The sequence below is a fragment of the Dermacentor albipictus genome, chromosome 10, assembly GCF_038994185.2.
Source record: "Dermacentor albipictus isolate Rhodes 1998 colony chromosome 10, USDA_Dalb.pri_finalv2, whole genome shotgun sequence".
NCBI lineage: Eukaryota > Metazoa > Arthropoda > Arachnida > Ixodida > Ixodidae > Dermacentor > Dermacentor albipictus.
Window position 1 is genome coordinate 99,351,848 of NC_091830.1, and position 18,528 is coordinate 99,370,375.

Consider the following 18,528-nt stretch of genomic DNA (forward strand, 5'->3'; position numbering starts at 1 on the left):
GGCATCAAGTATAAAAGCTGTAAAATATGCAACAGCGTCATCTAAGGTTATACCGGACATCTCAGACCAGGTCATATGTGTAAGAGTGCGGTACTGCTCCCAATCGGCTGAGTCAACCTTCCACCGCGGTACCTGCGGAGGAAGTTGGGCTTGTTTCGGCGTAGTTAGGATTATTGGGAAGTGGTCACTCCCATACGGGTTGTTAAGCACATGCCATTTAAAATAGGGTAAAAGTGTCGGCGATAAAATGCTAAGATCGATGGCAGAAAATGACTTGTTAGCCAGGTTAAAATACGTAGGCTCCTTTGTATTCAAGAGGCATGCTCCAGAGGAGAAAAGCATCTGTTCAATGACGCGACCTCGCGCATCACAGCGTGGATCGCCCCACAAACTACTGTGTGCATTAAAATCACCGAGAATCATATAGGGTTCTGGGAGCTCATCTATTAATGATTCTAAATCGCGTCTGTGAAGCTGATAATGTGGTGGTATGTACAAAAAGCAGATGGTAATGAGTTTATTTAAAAGTATGGTTCGAACGGCCACGGCCTCAAGGGCCGTTTGGAGCTTTAAAAGCTGACACGCTACACTTCTTTCAGCAATAATGGCTACACCGCCAGATGATGCGACAGCATCCTCGCGGTCTTTGCGAAATGTAACATACTTTTGGAGAAAGTGTGTGTGTACAGATTTTAAATGTGTTTCCTGTAAACACAGCACTTTTGGATTGTGTTTGTGGATGAGTTCTTGTACATCATCTAGGTTTCTAAGAAGACCTCTAATGTTCCATTGAATTATTTGTGTATCCATATTGGAGGTGAATAGGTGCTGTGTGTACGGAAATGAAAATTATGCCTTAAATTACAGAGCTCTTTCGAGGCCCTGTAATTGGGGTTTTGCCCTTTCTGGAGCGTTCGAGGGAGCCTCGCCGCTCCTTAGGCGCGTGGCGCGCCGTGAGGACATGTGAAGTGTCCATTGCCTCTTGCGAGGCGCCGGACACATGCTCTTGCGAGCGAGAAGTTTTCTGTGAGGGTCCTGCCTCGGAAGGCAAGACCCCTGCGCCCACCAGCCCGGAGGTCGGTGGGGCTCCCTGAGGGATCTGGCTGCGCCAGTTGTTGCTAGCGCTGGACGGGGCCGGGGAGGTTGGGGTAGCCTCGGCTGCGCCCACCTTCGTGGTCGTTGGCCCCGCCTGCTGTGGTGGCGTAGCAGCGTTAGCTGCAGTCGCCGAGGGGGCGGATGGCGTCACTGCCGCCTCACTGGGTGTGGGACGGACAGCCGCCGGAGGCCGTTGTGGCGCTGCCCCCTGACGCGCCACTTCGGCAAAGGTGTGCTTTGGCAGGAATGATACCCGCCTGCGTGCTTCTTTGAAACTTATGTTTTCTTTTACTTTAATCGTAACTATTTCCTTTTCTTTCTTCCAAGATGGGCACGACCGCGAGTATGCAGCGTGCTCGCCTTCACAGTTTACGCAGTGGAGAGAGTTTTCACAAGATTCAGAGGTGTGCTCATGAGCACTGCATTTAGCGCTGGTTTGGCGGCCTCGGCATCTCTGTGAGCTGTGACCGAAACGCTGGCATTTAAAACAACGCAGGGGATTAGGAACATACGGGCGAACTCGGAGCTTGATATACCCGGCCTCGATGGACTCGGGCAGAACACTTGTGCCAAAAGTAAGTATCAGATGTTTGGTCTGTATTTCCTTATTATCACGCCTCATCTTAATTCGCTTAACATTTATGACATTCTGCTCACTGAAGCCCTCCAAGAGCTCAGCCTCAGTCAGCTCCAAGAGATCATCATCAGAGACTACGCCACGGGTGGTATTCATGGTACGATGAGGAGTTACGGTTACTTTGGCGTCACCAAATGAAACTAGATTGGGTAGCTTTTCATATTGTTTCTGGTTGCGGAGTTCCAAGAGGAGATCGCCGCTTGCCATACTGGATGCTTTATAACCTGTACCAAAAACTTGGGTAAGAGACTTGGACACTAGGAATGGTGACATTGCTCGCACGGGTTTGTCTGGTGTTTCGGAGTGCACTACATGGAAACGAGGAAAAGTTTCTTTTTGACGGGCGAAAAATTCGAAGACATCATCGGTGCGCCCCCTCTTGAGGGAGCGATCAGGTAAGGGGGAAAAGAAGAAGGCATAAGAGATTGTAATTTCGGCAGTAACGTCAGCCACCCACCGTGGAGTCCTACAAGGTGACGTTGCAGGACCTGTGAAACACGGCCTGCGAACGCCAGCTGTACATTACCACTATAACCAAATATGATATAACCTAGGCTGGCTATTCACACAAGGTTAACCCTTGCTTCCTGGAAAAATCGGAAGTAAACGGAAGCTAGGAGAAGACAGGAAAGATGAAAAGTGAGGGAAAGACGAAGACTAGAGGAAGAGAGAGACAGGAAAAGGCAACTACCGATTTCCCCCGGGTGGGTCAGTCCGGGGGTGCCGTCTACGTGAAGCAGAGGCCAAAGAGGTGTGTTGCCTCCGCCCGGGGGCCTTAAAGGTCCGAGCACCCGGCATCGGCTCAACCTCCAGGATCCCCCTTTCCCCGGACACGGCTAAGCCGCGCACGGCTACGCGCGGGAGGGTCCAACCCTCGTGTGCTCGGGTCCGTGGTGTCGCAACACACCAAACGCCTGCTCGCGCAGACGCCCCTGCGGGGGACCATATATTATAGAAATGCCGAGGGATAAGTAACAATAACGAGAATGGGGCCTCTAGAAACAGCCTTGGCAAGTGCTGGGAGGCTGCGCTGCTCAGCCCTGCCCTCGAGGATCAACTGTGGGCTGACGAGCGGCTCGAGCATGCCGCCAGGACCTACAAACTCCTGGCCGTCACCTAGGTAGGGCCTTTGGCCCTCCCCACCAACCCGCAGGACACACAATCAAGCTATTTCCTCCTCCTCCTCCAAGGAGTACTTAGCTGTCACCTAAGAGATGCGAATGCGAACGCCTTTAAAAACCTACTGTGATTCACCTTAATCCATATTCCTCTATATAAAGCGACTAAATTACTGCTAAGAATGTGATGAAGGCAATTTGTTTTTCTTTTTAATGGCAATTGCCATTATGCAGGCCACAGTGAGTCTTCACGTAGTGCCTTCTCTTAGTGTGCATGTTTGTGAGCGTGGTACTAATTGTACCATGAGGTGGAGAATGGTTTTCAAATCACGTCTTTTTCTCTATAGTATGGCAGGTCTCCTTACGCGGCAATTGTGGCAGCATGTTTCCAGTGAAAGCAGGTTTGAGAGATGCGACGAGGCAATTATATGAGCCATATTGCATGTGCTTTATTGAGAATGAGAGCCTACATCTATGTTTTCTATCATCGCCTTTAATTTTTATTTTTGGCATTTGTAATTGAGTTATACATTACTTAGATGTGGCTGCAGTGTCCATCACTTGGAGTGACGATTTGGCATGCCGTATGATAAAAATGGAAAGTAGCGGTAATGTTAGAAAATATGTGCTCTGACTCTGTAAGCGTTGGACAATCATGTGCTACGGTGATAAAATCAATATGGTGTGTGATTCCACACATGCTTTGCAGAGCACTAACCCAGGTTTATTGTGTGAGGAATAGTAAAATTGGAAAACTTATATCAATAGAAAAAACGTTAGGGAGGCAGCAGCCTTTCAAAATTTTAATGTGACGTCAGCCAATTGCAACTGCATGAGCATAGTGGGGAACGACTTCTTGGTAGTTGATATTGAGTTCTTCATGGTTGATATTGCATGTACTGTAATTTACTTTCAAAAGTGAAACATCACCTTTTTGATTTTCAATTTGCTACCGCAGGGTTACGATTAGCCTACTGCATCAACACTGCCTACTTGTCGTTCGCCAGCTTTAGCGCAAATAATTTGATGCATTAAAAAATTTTATTTGCAGATACACTGAAGCACCCATTTAGCAGCGAAGTGCCTGACAGGACGCACAGTGATGTATTGAAAGCAATGGTGGAAGCACTGAAGAAGGAACCAGCGTTCGGCATAAAAGGCCCATCCAGTCTGATCAAGCAGCGAGGCTTTCATCTTGTTTGGGGACTGCCTGCTGACTACGTGCACTGTGTCCTGGAAGCTGTGACCAAACAGGTTCCCCGAAATGTGGCTTTCAGCTACTGGATTCACGTATTATATATGGGGAGGCACATTCAAGTTCGGGACGGCTTTTGTCAGATGGTGCATTTTGGAAGTCTGTAGAGTGGCGCTCTTGGCTTCCTTCTTTTACAGCCTTCCCAGCACCTCGGACACATTGGCGTGACTTTACCTGACACATCTTGCACACTTTGCAAAAGCCCTGTTTCATTTACTGATAGGATGTGGTATCTACGCTATAAAAATAATTAAGGTGCCTCAGAAAGGCTGGAAAGGCTGGCCAACCTTTCTGAGGCACCTTATCCCTGTTTACAGCCTTTATACCAGAGTGTGCTATGTCATCTGTCAGCCCCATTCTTGACGTTGGATTTATTTAAGGCTATTGTTCCAGAAGACGAAGTTTGGGCTGCTGAGAAGTATCGTTTCACATTTGTTCAGCATATGTCCAGGCTGTAGGGGCAGAACGCAATGACTTTTAATGCGCGTCAATTATTGTACCTAAGAAAGTCGACACGAATATTTGCCCCGGGGCTACATCAACATTTCCCTTCGTAGATGGAATTGGCAGGGCACTGCAGCATGTGAGAGCAGATAAATATCTCGCTGCTCAGATTGCCGAACGGTGCATCATTCACCAAATATTCAGAAGAGTGTCAGTGAATATGGACCTTTCACCAAGTGTTTTGTCTGCAAGAATACTCAACTCCAGCCCGGACATGCAACTCCGATCCGTGGTGCGAGCCGAAGACGTCGCCGTCATGCATCGCCTGGCAGACATCTGACCTTTCTGACGGGCCCGTGAAATAGCTCACCACTTTGACGAATAAAGTTGTCTTTGTCTCAGTCAGCCAGGAAAAAGCTAGAACATAGGTACAAAAGTTGCTCACCGACATGTGTTCTTGGATAGGCACAGCCAGTTGTTTATATATCAGATATTCTAAAAGGGATTTTGTTTCATGATTGGGTAACATTACACAAGTATCGACGTATCTCAGAACCCACGTTGGCATCCTGATTATTCACAGTTCAGAGAATTCTGTGCTAAGAAAAACTTGCTCTTGGAATGTTAAAATGTCTGATGGGATGTACTCCTTCATTCTAGGGATTTACACGAAGCTAGGCAATAATTGCTTTCACTGTCAGCAGTGCTTACCACACCATGTGCATTTGACGTTCTGCGTATTTAGAGTGCCAGCTTCCACCTACTTCTGTGAATAATTTCTTGGATTGTTGTGATGGAAGTGTCCTTGCGGTGTGTCTTTCTTAGTGTGCGTAATAAATCATACTTGTGTGAGGTATCTAATAGGCTAAAAAAATTAGTAGTCACTTGATCATGCATAGCCAAGTTCACTGGAAGTTCATGCACGTTCTGCAAGCATTGCTTTAAAGGGACCCTAAAATGAAACATTGAATCAGTTTGGCCAGCTGAGCTGCGAGCGTGACACGGCTAGAATGCTGCGGCCTGTATCCTGGCTGCCCGCGAATGCCGCAGCGTCCACGCGCGTGGCGCTATCAGCCAACACATCTCGAACCCAGGGCTTGTCGCTAGGCGTCGCAGGCGCAGTGCGGAGCAGCCTTCGGGCCACTCTAGACAAGTGTGAGCGACACTGTACTCTAGAAGGGTAATTTACTAATACAGCGAAATCATTTTTCTATTTAGTGTCCGTTTATGCATAGTGACTGCAAAGTGCAACACTTTACTGTTGCAATTATATTGCAAAATACAGAAAAGGCCGCCGGCACGACCATGCAGCGGCCACGTTCACTGACGAGTGATGGGTGTTCTGTAAACATATTTTTAAACACAGGGATTAATAGCTTGGGTGGGTACTAAATAGTAAGTAGTAGTTGTAGTAATAATAATAGTATTTCTATTACATGTTTACACAAGTAGGGCGGCGTTCATTGCTCATTTTTACACCTGAAATATTATGCAACATTAGCGAAACGGATTAACTTCGTGGAGGAATCTGCTTCAATGTGGTTATAATACTTCTTCGTTGGGGTCCAGAAATTGGGAATTATCGGGTTTTATTTAAACGGCAGGGCTCGAAGTATGCATAACAATAGGGGTTTGTTATCATATTGTCCAGTGAGGAATAGCTCATCGTGCATATGCGCCTAGACGTCTCAGCATGTTGTCCAATCCTAAAGAATATCTTATTTATTGATTCGCTGCAGTAGGCCCAACCTAAGCGACCGGTTTTTTTCTTAAGGCTGACTGCTGTATATATACCATTCAGGCAGGTATGACCCTTTATGCTAAAGCCATTGGCTCCTTCGCACTAAAATAGACAGTTGTATGCAGCACTCCGCTATGTGTGTGTGTGTGTGTGTCTTTTTTTTGTTTACCGTAGAAATGTTGCTAACTTTAAGACTTCGGTGTCTGTTGTGACAGCCGCCCTTCGGACATTTTCCTACATAAGTGAGGTTCTGAAAATCAAGTCAACCCCGCACCCAATAAAGCAGCTTTCCTTTTATTCTTCAGCTCGTCTGAGGTATCACACTGCTTGACTTGTGGAGAAGTTCACTTTCGCGCACGTGTCGTGGTCTTTGTAGCTGCGGAGAAGGTAGTTACTCAAAGGGCGAATGGTAGAGAGGCGCCTGAAAGCGCCGGCGCTTATGCCCATCTCTTCGCAGGCTTCAGGTGACGAGTCAAAATTGACGTCGTAGGCGGCCAGGCTGAAGTGAAGATCTGTGAAATTCGTTTTGGAGCCGCACACCTGCGGAGAAGCAACGTTGAAGGTGATGAGTCATCAAAATAGTACTGACACACATTTTCAAATCAGTCGAAACTCCGCCACGCATCTGCGCCCACGGATGGCGTTTAGCAAGTACGATGGTTGGAAAGCGTGTGAAGTGTTGAACATGGCAGCATGACGCGTTTTCTCTTTCGCAGTGAATGAGGACGCGTGCTGTCTGCCAAACATAGCCTTAGAGATACGATATGCTGCTTCTTCGAATGGGCAATGATTGCTGGGATGTGGATTTTGACGTCACCTAATAGGTGCTAGAAAGTTTGTCTTGAAATTCCGGAACTGGTATGATGGACATTACCATGATATCGACTCGGAGCAAGAGTTACGGACGTCTCAAAGTAAAGGGGTAGGTAGGATGGCGTTGCACATGTCAGAATATATGGTCTCCAGATCCACGCCCCGGCGGCCGTTGCCACTGATTAACCGAAACTTATCTCGAACGATAAGCACTGTCATGCTGCGCACGCCGAAAGGAGTACCAGAGCCAAAATTACGTCATAGCCGCCATGTCATAACGTCAGCTCTAAACAAGGCCGCTCGTGTGCATCGCATTTATTTTGGATGCGCTCACCCGTAATTGTCGCAGCGACCCCACGAACGGAGTGAGTCAGTGCATCACGACGTCATGACGCAGGCAGCTCCCGGTTACCGGAACTGGTCCGTAGGAAGAAGTGCTTTAGGTAATTTTTAGAGTGCTTTTACGCTGCCATCGTATTACCTAATGTCTGGGGGGGCAGATACATTTATTTTGCGAAAGAAAATGACAAGTTGTGTCTCATTTATTTGGAAGCAGAGTATTGCCACAACCTCCTCACACGCTATAACTGATTATGGCACGACTTGTGTACTCGGACTTCCGGCTGAGTAGAGTCTGATGAAGCCTTCTTTATTCAGTAGTACGTGCATGTCGCTCCCGCTCCTTGCTTGAAGTTTACTGTTGTGATCTTTCGAGGGAGGTTTTCTATTATGGGCGGGTAGATAGCGTTATTTCCCTATTTAAAGTTACCCGTTAACCCACAACTCTATACTTTTCATTGCACTACCACCCAGCCTTGTGTTGGATTTAGAAGTCGTGTGCTAAATTCTCCCAAATTCTGTCTGTCACAGCCATCGCCATGAGTGGAGATTGCCCGAGATATATGGTGCTTTTTTGTCTAGTCTTCCAACGCACATCGCCACTACCACATGCTCCGATGCTGGCGTCGCTGCTATGAGAAAGAGACAAAGAAATCAGGAAATATTGCTGAATATTCCCTTCTCCAAGCGGCGTAAGGGCAGGCTTAAAATAATTTTGTCGAAAAACCTCTTTTGCGTTATATGCCACCAACTCTGTTAGCCTGACGCTGAAATTTCTAACACCGAGACCAAACATAGCTTGAGACTTTGAAGGGAACCTAGGGCTTAAAGCCATCGCTCAGTGAAGGTGGGATCTTCACAGCGTCCGCACACTCACACGTTCTCTCTCGCACACAACTATATATATATATATATATATATATATATATATATATATATATAGTGGTCCTATCGAAAGCGAGAGTGGCATTACGGACTACGAAAAGTGTAAAAAGAAAGAAACCCATACATGTGAAGAAGACTGGAATGGCACTGCTTGTGATATAGGATTTGATGTGTGCCGTCCTAAGTAGGGCCTTCCTACATGACTGAGTGTGGTTCTCCATCACACTCAGTTTCGTCGCAACCCTCCCATGCCACAGAATCTGTGTTAGCGGCGTTCACTTTTGGCACGTTCACTTAGGGACGTTCACGTTTATCTTTGTCGGGTAACCACGTTTCCCCACCTAACAAATCTTATCGCACAGCGCAGGACATGCCTGCATGTATCGGAAGTTTCTCGGAAGTTATCGATGGTTCTATCTGCTGTCTGTTATCACCAAAACTTGTGTTATCTGATTTCATCGCGCGACGCGAATGATGTAGAACTTTCTGGAAGACACGCGGGCACCAATGGTCTTTCTGGAACCTTCGATTACTGATGCTTAAAAACCGACAAGCTTGACCCGCAGATCAGATTTCGACGATCGCCGCCTCTGTTCGCGGCTATCATTGTGCTTTCACTTTAGGCTGTTTTTGTGGGCACTGGTTCGCCCGTTCAAAATTTTGTTTCGTCTTTCACAGTATTGCTACTCTGTTCATTACCGTCACTACCCCGAAACATCTGCTAGAGGTGGCTTGCGTTCATGTACCGTACGCCCTCACAAAGCCGTGACCTAACCCCGATGCGCAAGACAACACCAATGTCGATAGCCGCAGGCTGCAAGGACTGCCGCCGGAGCACGGACGACCAGGAATATCGTCGCCAAGTCAACCCCAATGGCAGCCCCAGCGTTCCCCATCGTGCTGCAGCAGGCCAGGGAGCCCGCGACCTTCCGTGGTACAACATTCTAGGACACGGAAGGCTAGCTTGAGACGTATGAGATGGTCGTTACATCAGCTGGAACAACAAAAACAAACTGTAACATGTCTTTCGTGCATTGGAAGACGCCGCCAAGACGTGGTTTGTGAACCGAGAACCCAACTTAATGATGTGGGACCTGTTCCGACATTCACAAGCCTAGCACGCCGAAAATGAGCCCAAGCACTACTAGAAACCAGAGGGCAGCTGTCTAATGAGACCACCGAGATCTTCACAGAGGAAATGAGCCGTCTATTCCGCCCACTCATGCGTGGTGTGAAGGAGGAACTTTTCGCCGAGATAATACGACGCCCACCGAAGACTGAACGAGTTCCTTCGCGAAGCCACCAGCATCGAAAAGACACTCGAAATCCGGAACCGGCCATTTAACGACCCCCCGAACTCTACAAACTACGCCTGAGTTCACTCACTGGCCACCGACGATCAACGCGAGACTATCAGAGCGGTTCTACGGGAGGAGCTGCCGAAGTTGTACCCAAGATTAGAGTCTCAAGTGGCCACAATCGGGGAAATCATCAATGAAGAGGTTCAGCGATAGCTTGGACTTCCTGAGGTTGAACCGCAATCACCGCAGCCCCTGCCAGAAGCAATGACCTATGCCGCCATCGCCCGCCGTCAGGGTCCCTTTCCGCGACCGCGCCAGGGTCCCGTAACCCCTGTTTGATCCGCACCGATGGCACCGGCTGTTGGAATCTCAGCGCGGCCACCAGCTGTTGGAACCTCAGTGCTGACGCCCGTTATTGCAACTGGGTCGCAAGCCCCAAGGGTAGCGTGGGCCTGGCGGCCTGGGGCACACTGGAAGCATCCGAAGGTCCCAGCAAAGCATGAGGCGACTGCTAACAGAACAACTTGTTTATTCTAGCATCGCAAAGAGCGGGCGGTCAGGTCGACCGAAGTAGAGAGACGGGAGAGCACGTTACTCAACAGCACAAATCGGAGCCTCTCCTGGCGTCCGGGGGCAGCTGCTCTTATACTCTTGGCGTCGCGGGCAAGAAGGAAGATCACGAGATGACACCACGTGACAGCGAGCTACGGACGGACTGAGAAACATGTAGAGACAAGGAGGTGACGCATCAGCCGGGCCGGCGCCGGTCAGACCTCCTCGCTTCACACTGGGGGAGCTCCTCTCCCCGGCTGCCGCGCTTTGACAAGCGTGGGCACACACACACACACGCACACACAAAGACACGTGGCACTGAACATGCCGGGACGCGCTCGACGGGGATGCGTCGCGGCCGCTCCGAACGGGCCAAAATGTCCGCCGCTTTGAACGAAGCTCCGGCGTACGTTGCATCCGCGCTGGCTTTAACGCGCGTCGTAGGCGAAACGTAACAGACCGCCCCGCCGGGGGAGGGAGATCCCGATGGTCAGGGGACTGCATCCGCTGTCCGGAGGGATGTCGCTCGAGGATGCTCATAACCGAAGTCGGTCGTCCCTCGGCGTTTCTTGAGCGCAGCGCACCGAGAAGGCCTCGTTCTCTCGTTCAGGTTCACACAGGACACTGCAAAGTGACTTCAGGAGAGTTGCCATTTTTGTTCTCTTTCCCAGCAAGCGTTAGAACTGCGCCGAAACTCAGCCGCTCAGTCAGCAAGCACGGCACAACCCTCACTAAGCCCTGCCAGGCTCTTTCCCCTTTAATACTACTGCCTAGTTCCTTACAGTAGTCTAGCAGCACTCAAAACGCATCCACAAATCGGAAAATTGCACTAGAAAGCACATCATCACTTTGAAACACTACACAAAAGCAATATGTTAAAAATCCTGCCTCAGGAAGAAAACATCAATAACAAACGATTTTGAGGCTGATTCCCACGTTAGAGGCTTCGACTTAAGCCATCGGCGTTGCCGTTGAGACTCCCCTTTTTGTAACGCACCTCAAAGGAATGTTATTGCAAAGCGAGGCTCCAGCGCAGGAGGCGGCCATTTGTGAAAGAGAGTCTGCAGCCATTGGAGAGGGCAGTGATCCGTTTCGAAGCATGCGAAGCGGAGATCGCAGCGAGCGACCGTACACCAGCTCAGCTGGCGAAAAACCCGTAGCCGCATGCGGCGCGGTCCTCAATGGATACATCACCCCAGGCAGAAACAGCTCCCAGTCAGTTTGTTGTTCAAACCACAAGGCTCTCAACACGCGCTTCATGACGGAGTGGAGCTTCTCAAGGGAATTCGACTGTGGGTGGTACACTGAGCTGTTTAACAGCCTTACCCCACACCTTTCGACAAAGCGAGCATTTTTCTTGGCGACACCTTCCTTGACAATGCAGCGTATGTTTTCTAGGCTGCCATCCTTCTTTTGCTCGGCTATCAATGCCGACCGGCTGACTTTTAGCAACCTATTAAGTCCGTCTGACATAGGCGTGATGAGCAAATCTGCAGTTATCTCTTCTAACTTTCCAGCATCGGGCATTTCTTCTCCAGTATCTGGTGCGTTTAACGCTACAGACTCAGTTTTATTCAGCTCGGGCGTGATCTGAATATCAGCTTGCTGCGCCTCTGACCCTTTCTCATCGTTCGACAACGTCGGCCCCGCAACTACCGCCTTTGCAGCGAGCTCCCGAACCTTCGATCTGGTTAAGGCCTGAACGCTAGCCTCACCAAACAAAAGCCCCTTCTCGCGCAGGAGGTGATCGGACCTCTTCGAAAATAGGTACGGGTACTGGGGGGGCAGCATAGATGACACTGCCGCCTCCGTCTCAAGTGCTCCAAAAGGACCTTCAATGAGCACTTTTGCTACGGGCAGACACACGCTATGAGCTTCCACGGCTTGCTTGATCCATGCGCACTCGCCCGTGAACATGTCGGGTTCTACGTAAGAGGGGTGAACTACATCCATCGTAGCTGCGGAATCGCGAAGCACTCGGCACTCCTTCCCGTTCACGAGGAGGTCTCGCATGTAAGGCTCGAGAAGCTTCATTTTCTCGTCAGTGCTGCATAATGACAAAAACACTACTTTTGTTTTTGTTTCCGGACACTGCGCCGAAAAGTGACCCGGCTTCTGGCACGTATAACACACGCGCGCTTGCCTCGTCTCGAACCGCTTTCTGCGTTCGGCTTCGGCTGCCGCCGTCTCCTTACGTTCGGTCGGAATGCTTTCACTCGCATCCGCACTACGTGTGTCCCCCTTTGCTCTCATGGGCGTGAACTTCGGCCTCTCAAACTTGGAGCCAAATTCACCCTTTTGACCGTCCTTAGCTCCGCGAGCCCGACGCGTCACAAACTCTACGGCTAGCTCAGCGGCTCTAGCCACCGTACTAACGTCTGGCCTATCCAAGACCCAGTAGCGCACGTTCTCAGGTAACCGACTATAAAACTGTTCTAGCCCGAAACACTGCAGAACTTTCTCGTGGTCACCAAACGCTTTCTCTTCTTTGAGCCACTCCTGCATGTTTGACATTAGCCTGTAGGCAAACTCTGTATATGACTCACTTTTGTCCTTCTCATTTTCTCGAAACTTCCGACGGAACGCCTCCGCTGACAGCCTGTACTTTTTTAGCAGACTCGATTTCACTTTGTCGAAATCCTCTGCCTCCTCTCTCTCCAAGCGAGCGACTACGTCGGCCGCCTCGCCGGGTAACACAGTGAGCAAGCGCTGTGGCCACGTTTCCCGAGAGAACCCCTGCTTCTCGCACGTTCGCTCAAAGTTAACGGCCGCATCAGGTCAGTCATTTTAAACAATACTCGTTCTCCTGCACCGTGTTCCTGACTTCCATTACGAGCGCGTTCCATCTCCACCTCGAGACGCTTCATTTCCAAAGCGTGTTGACGGTCGCGCTCTTCTTTTTCTTTCTCTTTTCGTTCTTTTCGTTCAAGCTCATCTTTTTGCTCTTTAAGTTCGCGCTCCTGTCTTTTTGCAGTCTCCCTCTCCTCAATGGTCTCAAGGCATTCCGACAGCTCGTCATCCTCAGCTCCTAACTCAAGAATAGCCCTTAGCAGTTCTGGTTTTCTGAGTTTGTCTGAGACATCCAGACTCAACTCTCTTGCAAGCTCCAACAATTTCGGTTTGCGCAACGACTTCAAATCCATGGCTGCTCTGAATGCTGCTTTCTCTACTGCCTACTATTGTCTTGCCGCAAACTAACCCGGCAGCAACGACAACCACAATTACCAGCTCTGTTTCTGACACTAACAAAAGCCTGGCAAAACTCAGAAGAAGAAAGTCCCGCACTCACCAAACCTCGCAGCCAAGAATTCAGCGCAATCGTTCCGCTGCAGGCAACCAGTCATCACACAGGGCTCGTTGCACTGCTCCCGGAAGGTCGTTGTGCTGCTCAGTATACAGTCAACCGCATATCTTCGCTGCTGGCCTCCGTTGTCGCGATCTCACCGCTGGCAACCAGATGTTTGATCCGCACCGATGGCACCGGCTGTTGGAATCTCAGCGCGGCCACCAGCTGTTGGAACCTCAGTGCTGACGCCCGTTATTGCAACTGGGTCGCAAGCCCCAAGGGTAGCGTTGGCCTGGCGGCCTGGGGCACACTGGAAGCATCCGAAGGTCCCAGCAAAGCATGAGGCGACTCCTAACAGAACAACTTGTTTATTCTAGCATCGCAAAGAGCGGGCGGTCAGGTCGACCGAAGTAGAGAGACGGGAGAGCACGTTACTCAACAGCAGAAATCGGAGCCTCTCCTGGCGTCCGGGGCCAGCTGCTCTTATACTCTTGGCGTCGCGGGCAAGAAGGAAGATCACGAGATGACACCACGTGACAGCGAGCTACGGACGGACTGAGAGACATGTAGAGACAAGGAGGTGACACATCAGCCGGGCCGGCGCCGGTCAGACCTCCTCGCTTCACACTGGGGGAGCTCCTCTCCCCGGCTGCCGCGCTTTGACAAGCGTGGGCACACACACACACACGCACACACAAAGACACGTGGCACTGAACATGCCGGGACGCGCTCGGCGGGGATGCGTCGCGGCCGCTCCGAACGGGCCAAAATGTCCGCCGCTTTGAACGAAGCTCCGGCGTACGTTGCATCCGCGCTGGCTTTAACGCGCGTCGTAGGCGAAACGTAACACCCCGCAATACCGTCGTCTACCGCAGCCATCGCCAGCACGCCAACATGTCGCTCGGCGCAGCTACCCGAGGAAAACGGACATTTGGCGTCGCCCCTACCTCTGCCCTCCCAGCTACAATTGCGGGGCTGCAGGCCACATCTACTGCCGATGTCCTTACCGCTAGTAGGGACTGCTAGGTTTCGCCGTCAACGCCCCGTGCCTTCACCAAAGCCCACGTGACATCGCCGACTACCTCACCCTACTCAGTGGAGCGCTCGGCGACCATCCCGCTCACCATCATCAAGCCGCTACCTGTCGCAGCAACGCCAACCATACACTCTCGCAGCCCTCTCCACCATTCCCACTAACATCAAGCCACCTCATGGACGGACTGGCTCACTCCACCACTCCATGCAACTAACACTCTCCTGCTGGTGCTTATCCAGCACGTCAAAGCCTCGTTGGGTGAGGACTGGTAAGGGCTGTTTGGGTGAGGGCCAGGGTTGAGCGCCGGACGCTGGCGCAAAAATAAGTTTTTTTTTCTCTCTCTCTCTCTCGCCCAGCCCGGGGCCAGTCAGTGAGCCCATATGAGGAAAACAAAAAGCAGCAACCGATGGAGGTGCAGTGCAGTTGCTGTTCGCCGAACTGATGAAGATCCTCCACTGCCAACTACGACGCCAAAAATCTTGGCTCGACGACATATCAGCGAGACGCCGCCATCCGACAAAGTCTGGAAGTAACGCCGATTAAAGACGACTTGACGACGCCACGTACCAGCCACAAGTCAATGCGACACAGCGGTGATCTGACGCCAAGACCTAACTGCAACGTAACGCAAAGAACCACCGACCTCGACGTGCTTCTCGACGGCCACGCAATCATTGCATTAGTAGACATAGGAGCCGACTGCTCCGTCATGAGTGGACCCTTCGCCGCCAAGTTGAAGAAAGTTAAGACTGTGTGCCAAGGCCCCCAAATTCGGACCGCTCGATGACACATAATAACGCCAACTATAATGTTCACGGCAAAAATTACCGTTAATGACCGGACTTGCCCTGCCACCTTCGTTATCCTCCAACAGTGTTCAGGAGACGTCATTCTCGGGGCAATCATCGACCTGAAGTCGAAGTCCATAACGCTGTCGCGAGATCAAGGGATACCGCCGCAGAGCTCTCGTAGTCACCCCGCCTTGAGTGTTCTCGAAGATCAAGTGAGCATCCAGCCGAACTCCAGCATTGTTATTTCCGTCAGCACCGAAACAGGCGCAGACGTCCATACAAGGCATCATCGAGGGCGACCACCGTCTGCTGCTCGACCGTGAAATTTGCGTCGCGAGAGGGTTCGCTCGGCTGCACGGAGGCACAGCGGAAGTGATGCCAAGGAACTCTAGCCAGGACTTCAAGCACATCAACATGGGAACGACACTCGCGTACATCGAGGAAATTGTGGAAACCAGCAATGGGTTTGGTCCTTTCAGATTCTGCCGCATCTACCCCGACGACCGTAGTTCCCGAACCAGACTTCGACATAAATTCAAGTCTTTCTACAATTAAGTGCCAAAAGCTTTGATGTCTCCTCCGACGATACAAAGACTGCTTTTCTAAGTCATCGAGGATTCGACGAACACCCGTCCCAAAGCATGGCATAATAACCGAACAGTGCGCCCGAACCCTCCGCAAGAGCCCTTACCGAGTTTCGACGCCAGAATGCGAATCTATAAAACAGCAAGTCGACGATATGCTGCACGACGACATCATCCAGTCTTCGGAAAGCCCGTGGGCATCCTCTGTTTTCTTGGTGAAGAAAAAGGACGGAACCCTATGTTTCTGCGTCGATTGTCGTCGACTGAACAAGATCACCAAGAAAGACGTGTACCTACTTCCAGTGATAGTCGACGCGTTGGATCGGCCCTGCAGCGCCAAATACTTCTCGTCAATGGATCTCAAGTCCGGCTACTGGCAAACAGAAGCCCACGAGAGAGATCACCGAAAAAACCCGCCTTCATCACGCCAGATGGCCTCTGTGAGTTCAAGGTATGCCATTCGGACGGTGGTCGGCGACTGCAACGTTTAAGTGCGTCATGCACACGGTGTTAGCAGGACTGAAGTGGCAGACGCATCTTGTTTACTTGGATGACGTGGTTGTCTTCGGCGGAAATTTCGATGACCACCTTAGGCGTTTGCGACAACACTAGGGGAAATAAAGTCACTCTGAAGTCGGAAAAGTGCCGCTCCACTAACGATCACCTTCTGTTCCTGGGCCACGTCATCAGGAAATCTGGAGTCCGCCCCCAATCGCAGAAAAGAGCTGCCATTGCAAAGTTCCAGCAGCTCATCGACAAGAAGGCAATGTGGAGACTCCTTGGCATGTGTGCCTACTACAGGCGCTTTGTCAAAGACTTTTCATGCATGGCTGAGCCGCTGACACATCTAACTAAATGTGATGTCGACTTCGAGTTGGAAACACGTGAGGCCGATGCTTTTCAATAACTCAAACGACGCATGCAGTGGCCACCGGTATTTAAGGGACACTAAAGTGAAAACTAATTTCTTCTGCATCAGTAAGCTCCCGTTCCACAATACCAAAAACAACATTCTTACAACGGTAAGACGTTTGGTAAGCCAAAAAAATGCGCAAGAATAAAATACGGGTGGCGACGCCTACTTAAGTTCCCGCACCTGGGGGGTTGTGACGTCTTGGATTTTGATGGCATCTTCTAGGGCCTACCAATTATATATAGCGGTACAGATTGACTACATTGTGTTCTAAAGGAACCAAATATTAAACATGGCAAGGTTCGGGAACCTTTATTCAGCCAATGCGGCCCCAACGCCAAAACATACTTTGGTATCCTTGACGTCACGTTGATGTACCGGCGCTGGGATTTCGGCGCGAAATTCAAATACTGATACTTGGACCTTTATTTTCTCATCTAATAATCAAAATATTTCTTTAAAATTACTGCCTGCAGGGTTCTCAAACAATGCTTCATTAGTCTAAACTGATTTATTGTTTCGCTTTAGTGTCCCTTTAAGCACTTCGACGAGGACGCCGATACAGAAATCCGCACTGACGCCAGTAGCTTAGGCCTCAGTTCCGTTCAAGTCCAGAGGAAAAACGGACATGAACGGATGATAGCTTAAGCTAGCCTGTCGCTGTCAAAAGCCGAAGCAAATTATTCTACGACCGAAAAAGAATGCCTCGCCATCGTTTTGGCTAGAGCAAAATTTCGCCCTTACCTATGCGGCAGGCCATTCAAAGTCGTCAGCGACCATCACGCGTTCTGTTGGCTAGCGAATTTAGAGGACCCTTCAGGACGGCTGGTGCGTTGGAGCCTCAGACTGCAGGAATATGACATCACTGTAACCTACAAGTCCGGACGAAAACCCTGCGTTGCCGATTTCCTATTACGCGCCCCTATTGACCCGCAGCCGCAAGGTGACGAGGATGACGACGCCTTCATTAGAATAATAAGCGCGGAAGACTTCGCTGAAAAGCAACGGCCAGATTCGGAGCTAAAAAGCCTTGTCGAGTTTTTGGAAGGGCACACCGAGGTTGTCCCTAGAGCAATTAAGCGAGGATTGCCTTCGTTCTCGCTTCAAAACAACCTACTCGTAAAGACGGTCACACCAGTCCCCGCAAGCTGCCTTCCTGTTCCTTGAACGCTGTCCAGAAGTACTGCACGCCCTAGACGACCATCCGACCGCTGGGCACATCGGATTCTCCCGGAAGCTATCGAGCATACAGGAAAAGTACTTCTGGCCGCACCTGGCCCCGGACATCACCCTTTACGTGAAGATATACCGAGACTTGTCAGCGACGCAAGCCATCACCGACAAGGCAAGCGGGGTTACTACAGTGGATCGAGCGTCCTTGCTGACTTTTTCCGCAGATCGGGGGGGGGGGGGAAGACTTGTTGGGGCACTTACCAACGTCAACAACCAGAAGTAAGCGGATAGTTGTAGCGACAGATTATCTCACCCTCTTCGCTGAAACGAAAGCTCTGCCGAACGATAGCGCAGCCGAAGTGGCAAAGTTCTTCGTGGACAACATCCTGCTACGATATGGCGCCCCAGAAGTCTTCGTCACCGATAAAGGAATGGCCTGTGCAGCGGAGCTCATCCAAGCCATTCTGCAATACGCCAGACAAGTCACAGGAGGACAACTGTCTTCCACTCGCAGAAGCAAGGTCTTACGGAGCGCCTGAATAAGACCCTCGCCGACATGCTAACA

The 18,528-nt window shown here is 50.4% G+C and overlaps 1 protein-coding gene across 1 annotated transcript in view; it reads right to left on the bottom strand.

The window, feature by feature from the left end:
• Positions 1-6,574: 6,574 nt before the first annotated feature.
• The window catches only part of LOC135908023 (uncharacterized), a 230,282-nt gene continuing 218,328 nt past the window's right edge, over positions 6,575-18,528 (bottom strand). Inside the window, exon 11 of the mRNA XM_065439789.2 lies at positions 6,575-6,830. Within this exon, the coding sequence (XP_065295861.1) occupies positions 6,609-6,830 (222 nt within the window). The 3' untranslated portion in view covers positions 6,575-6,608. The remainder of the gene's footprint in view (positions 6,831-18,528) is intronic.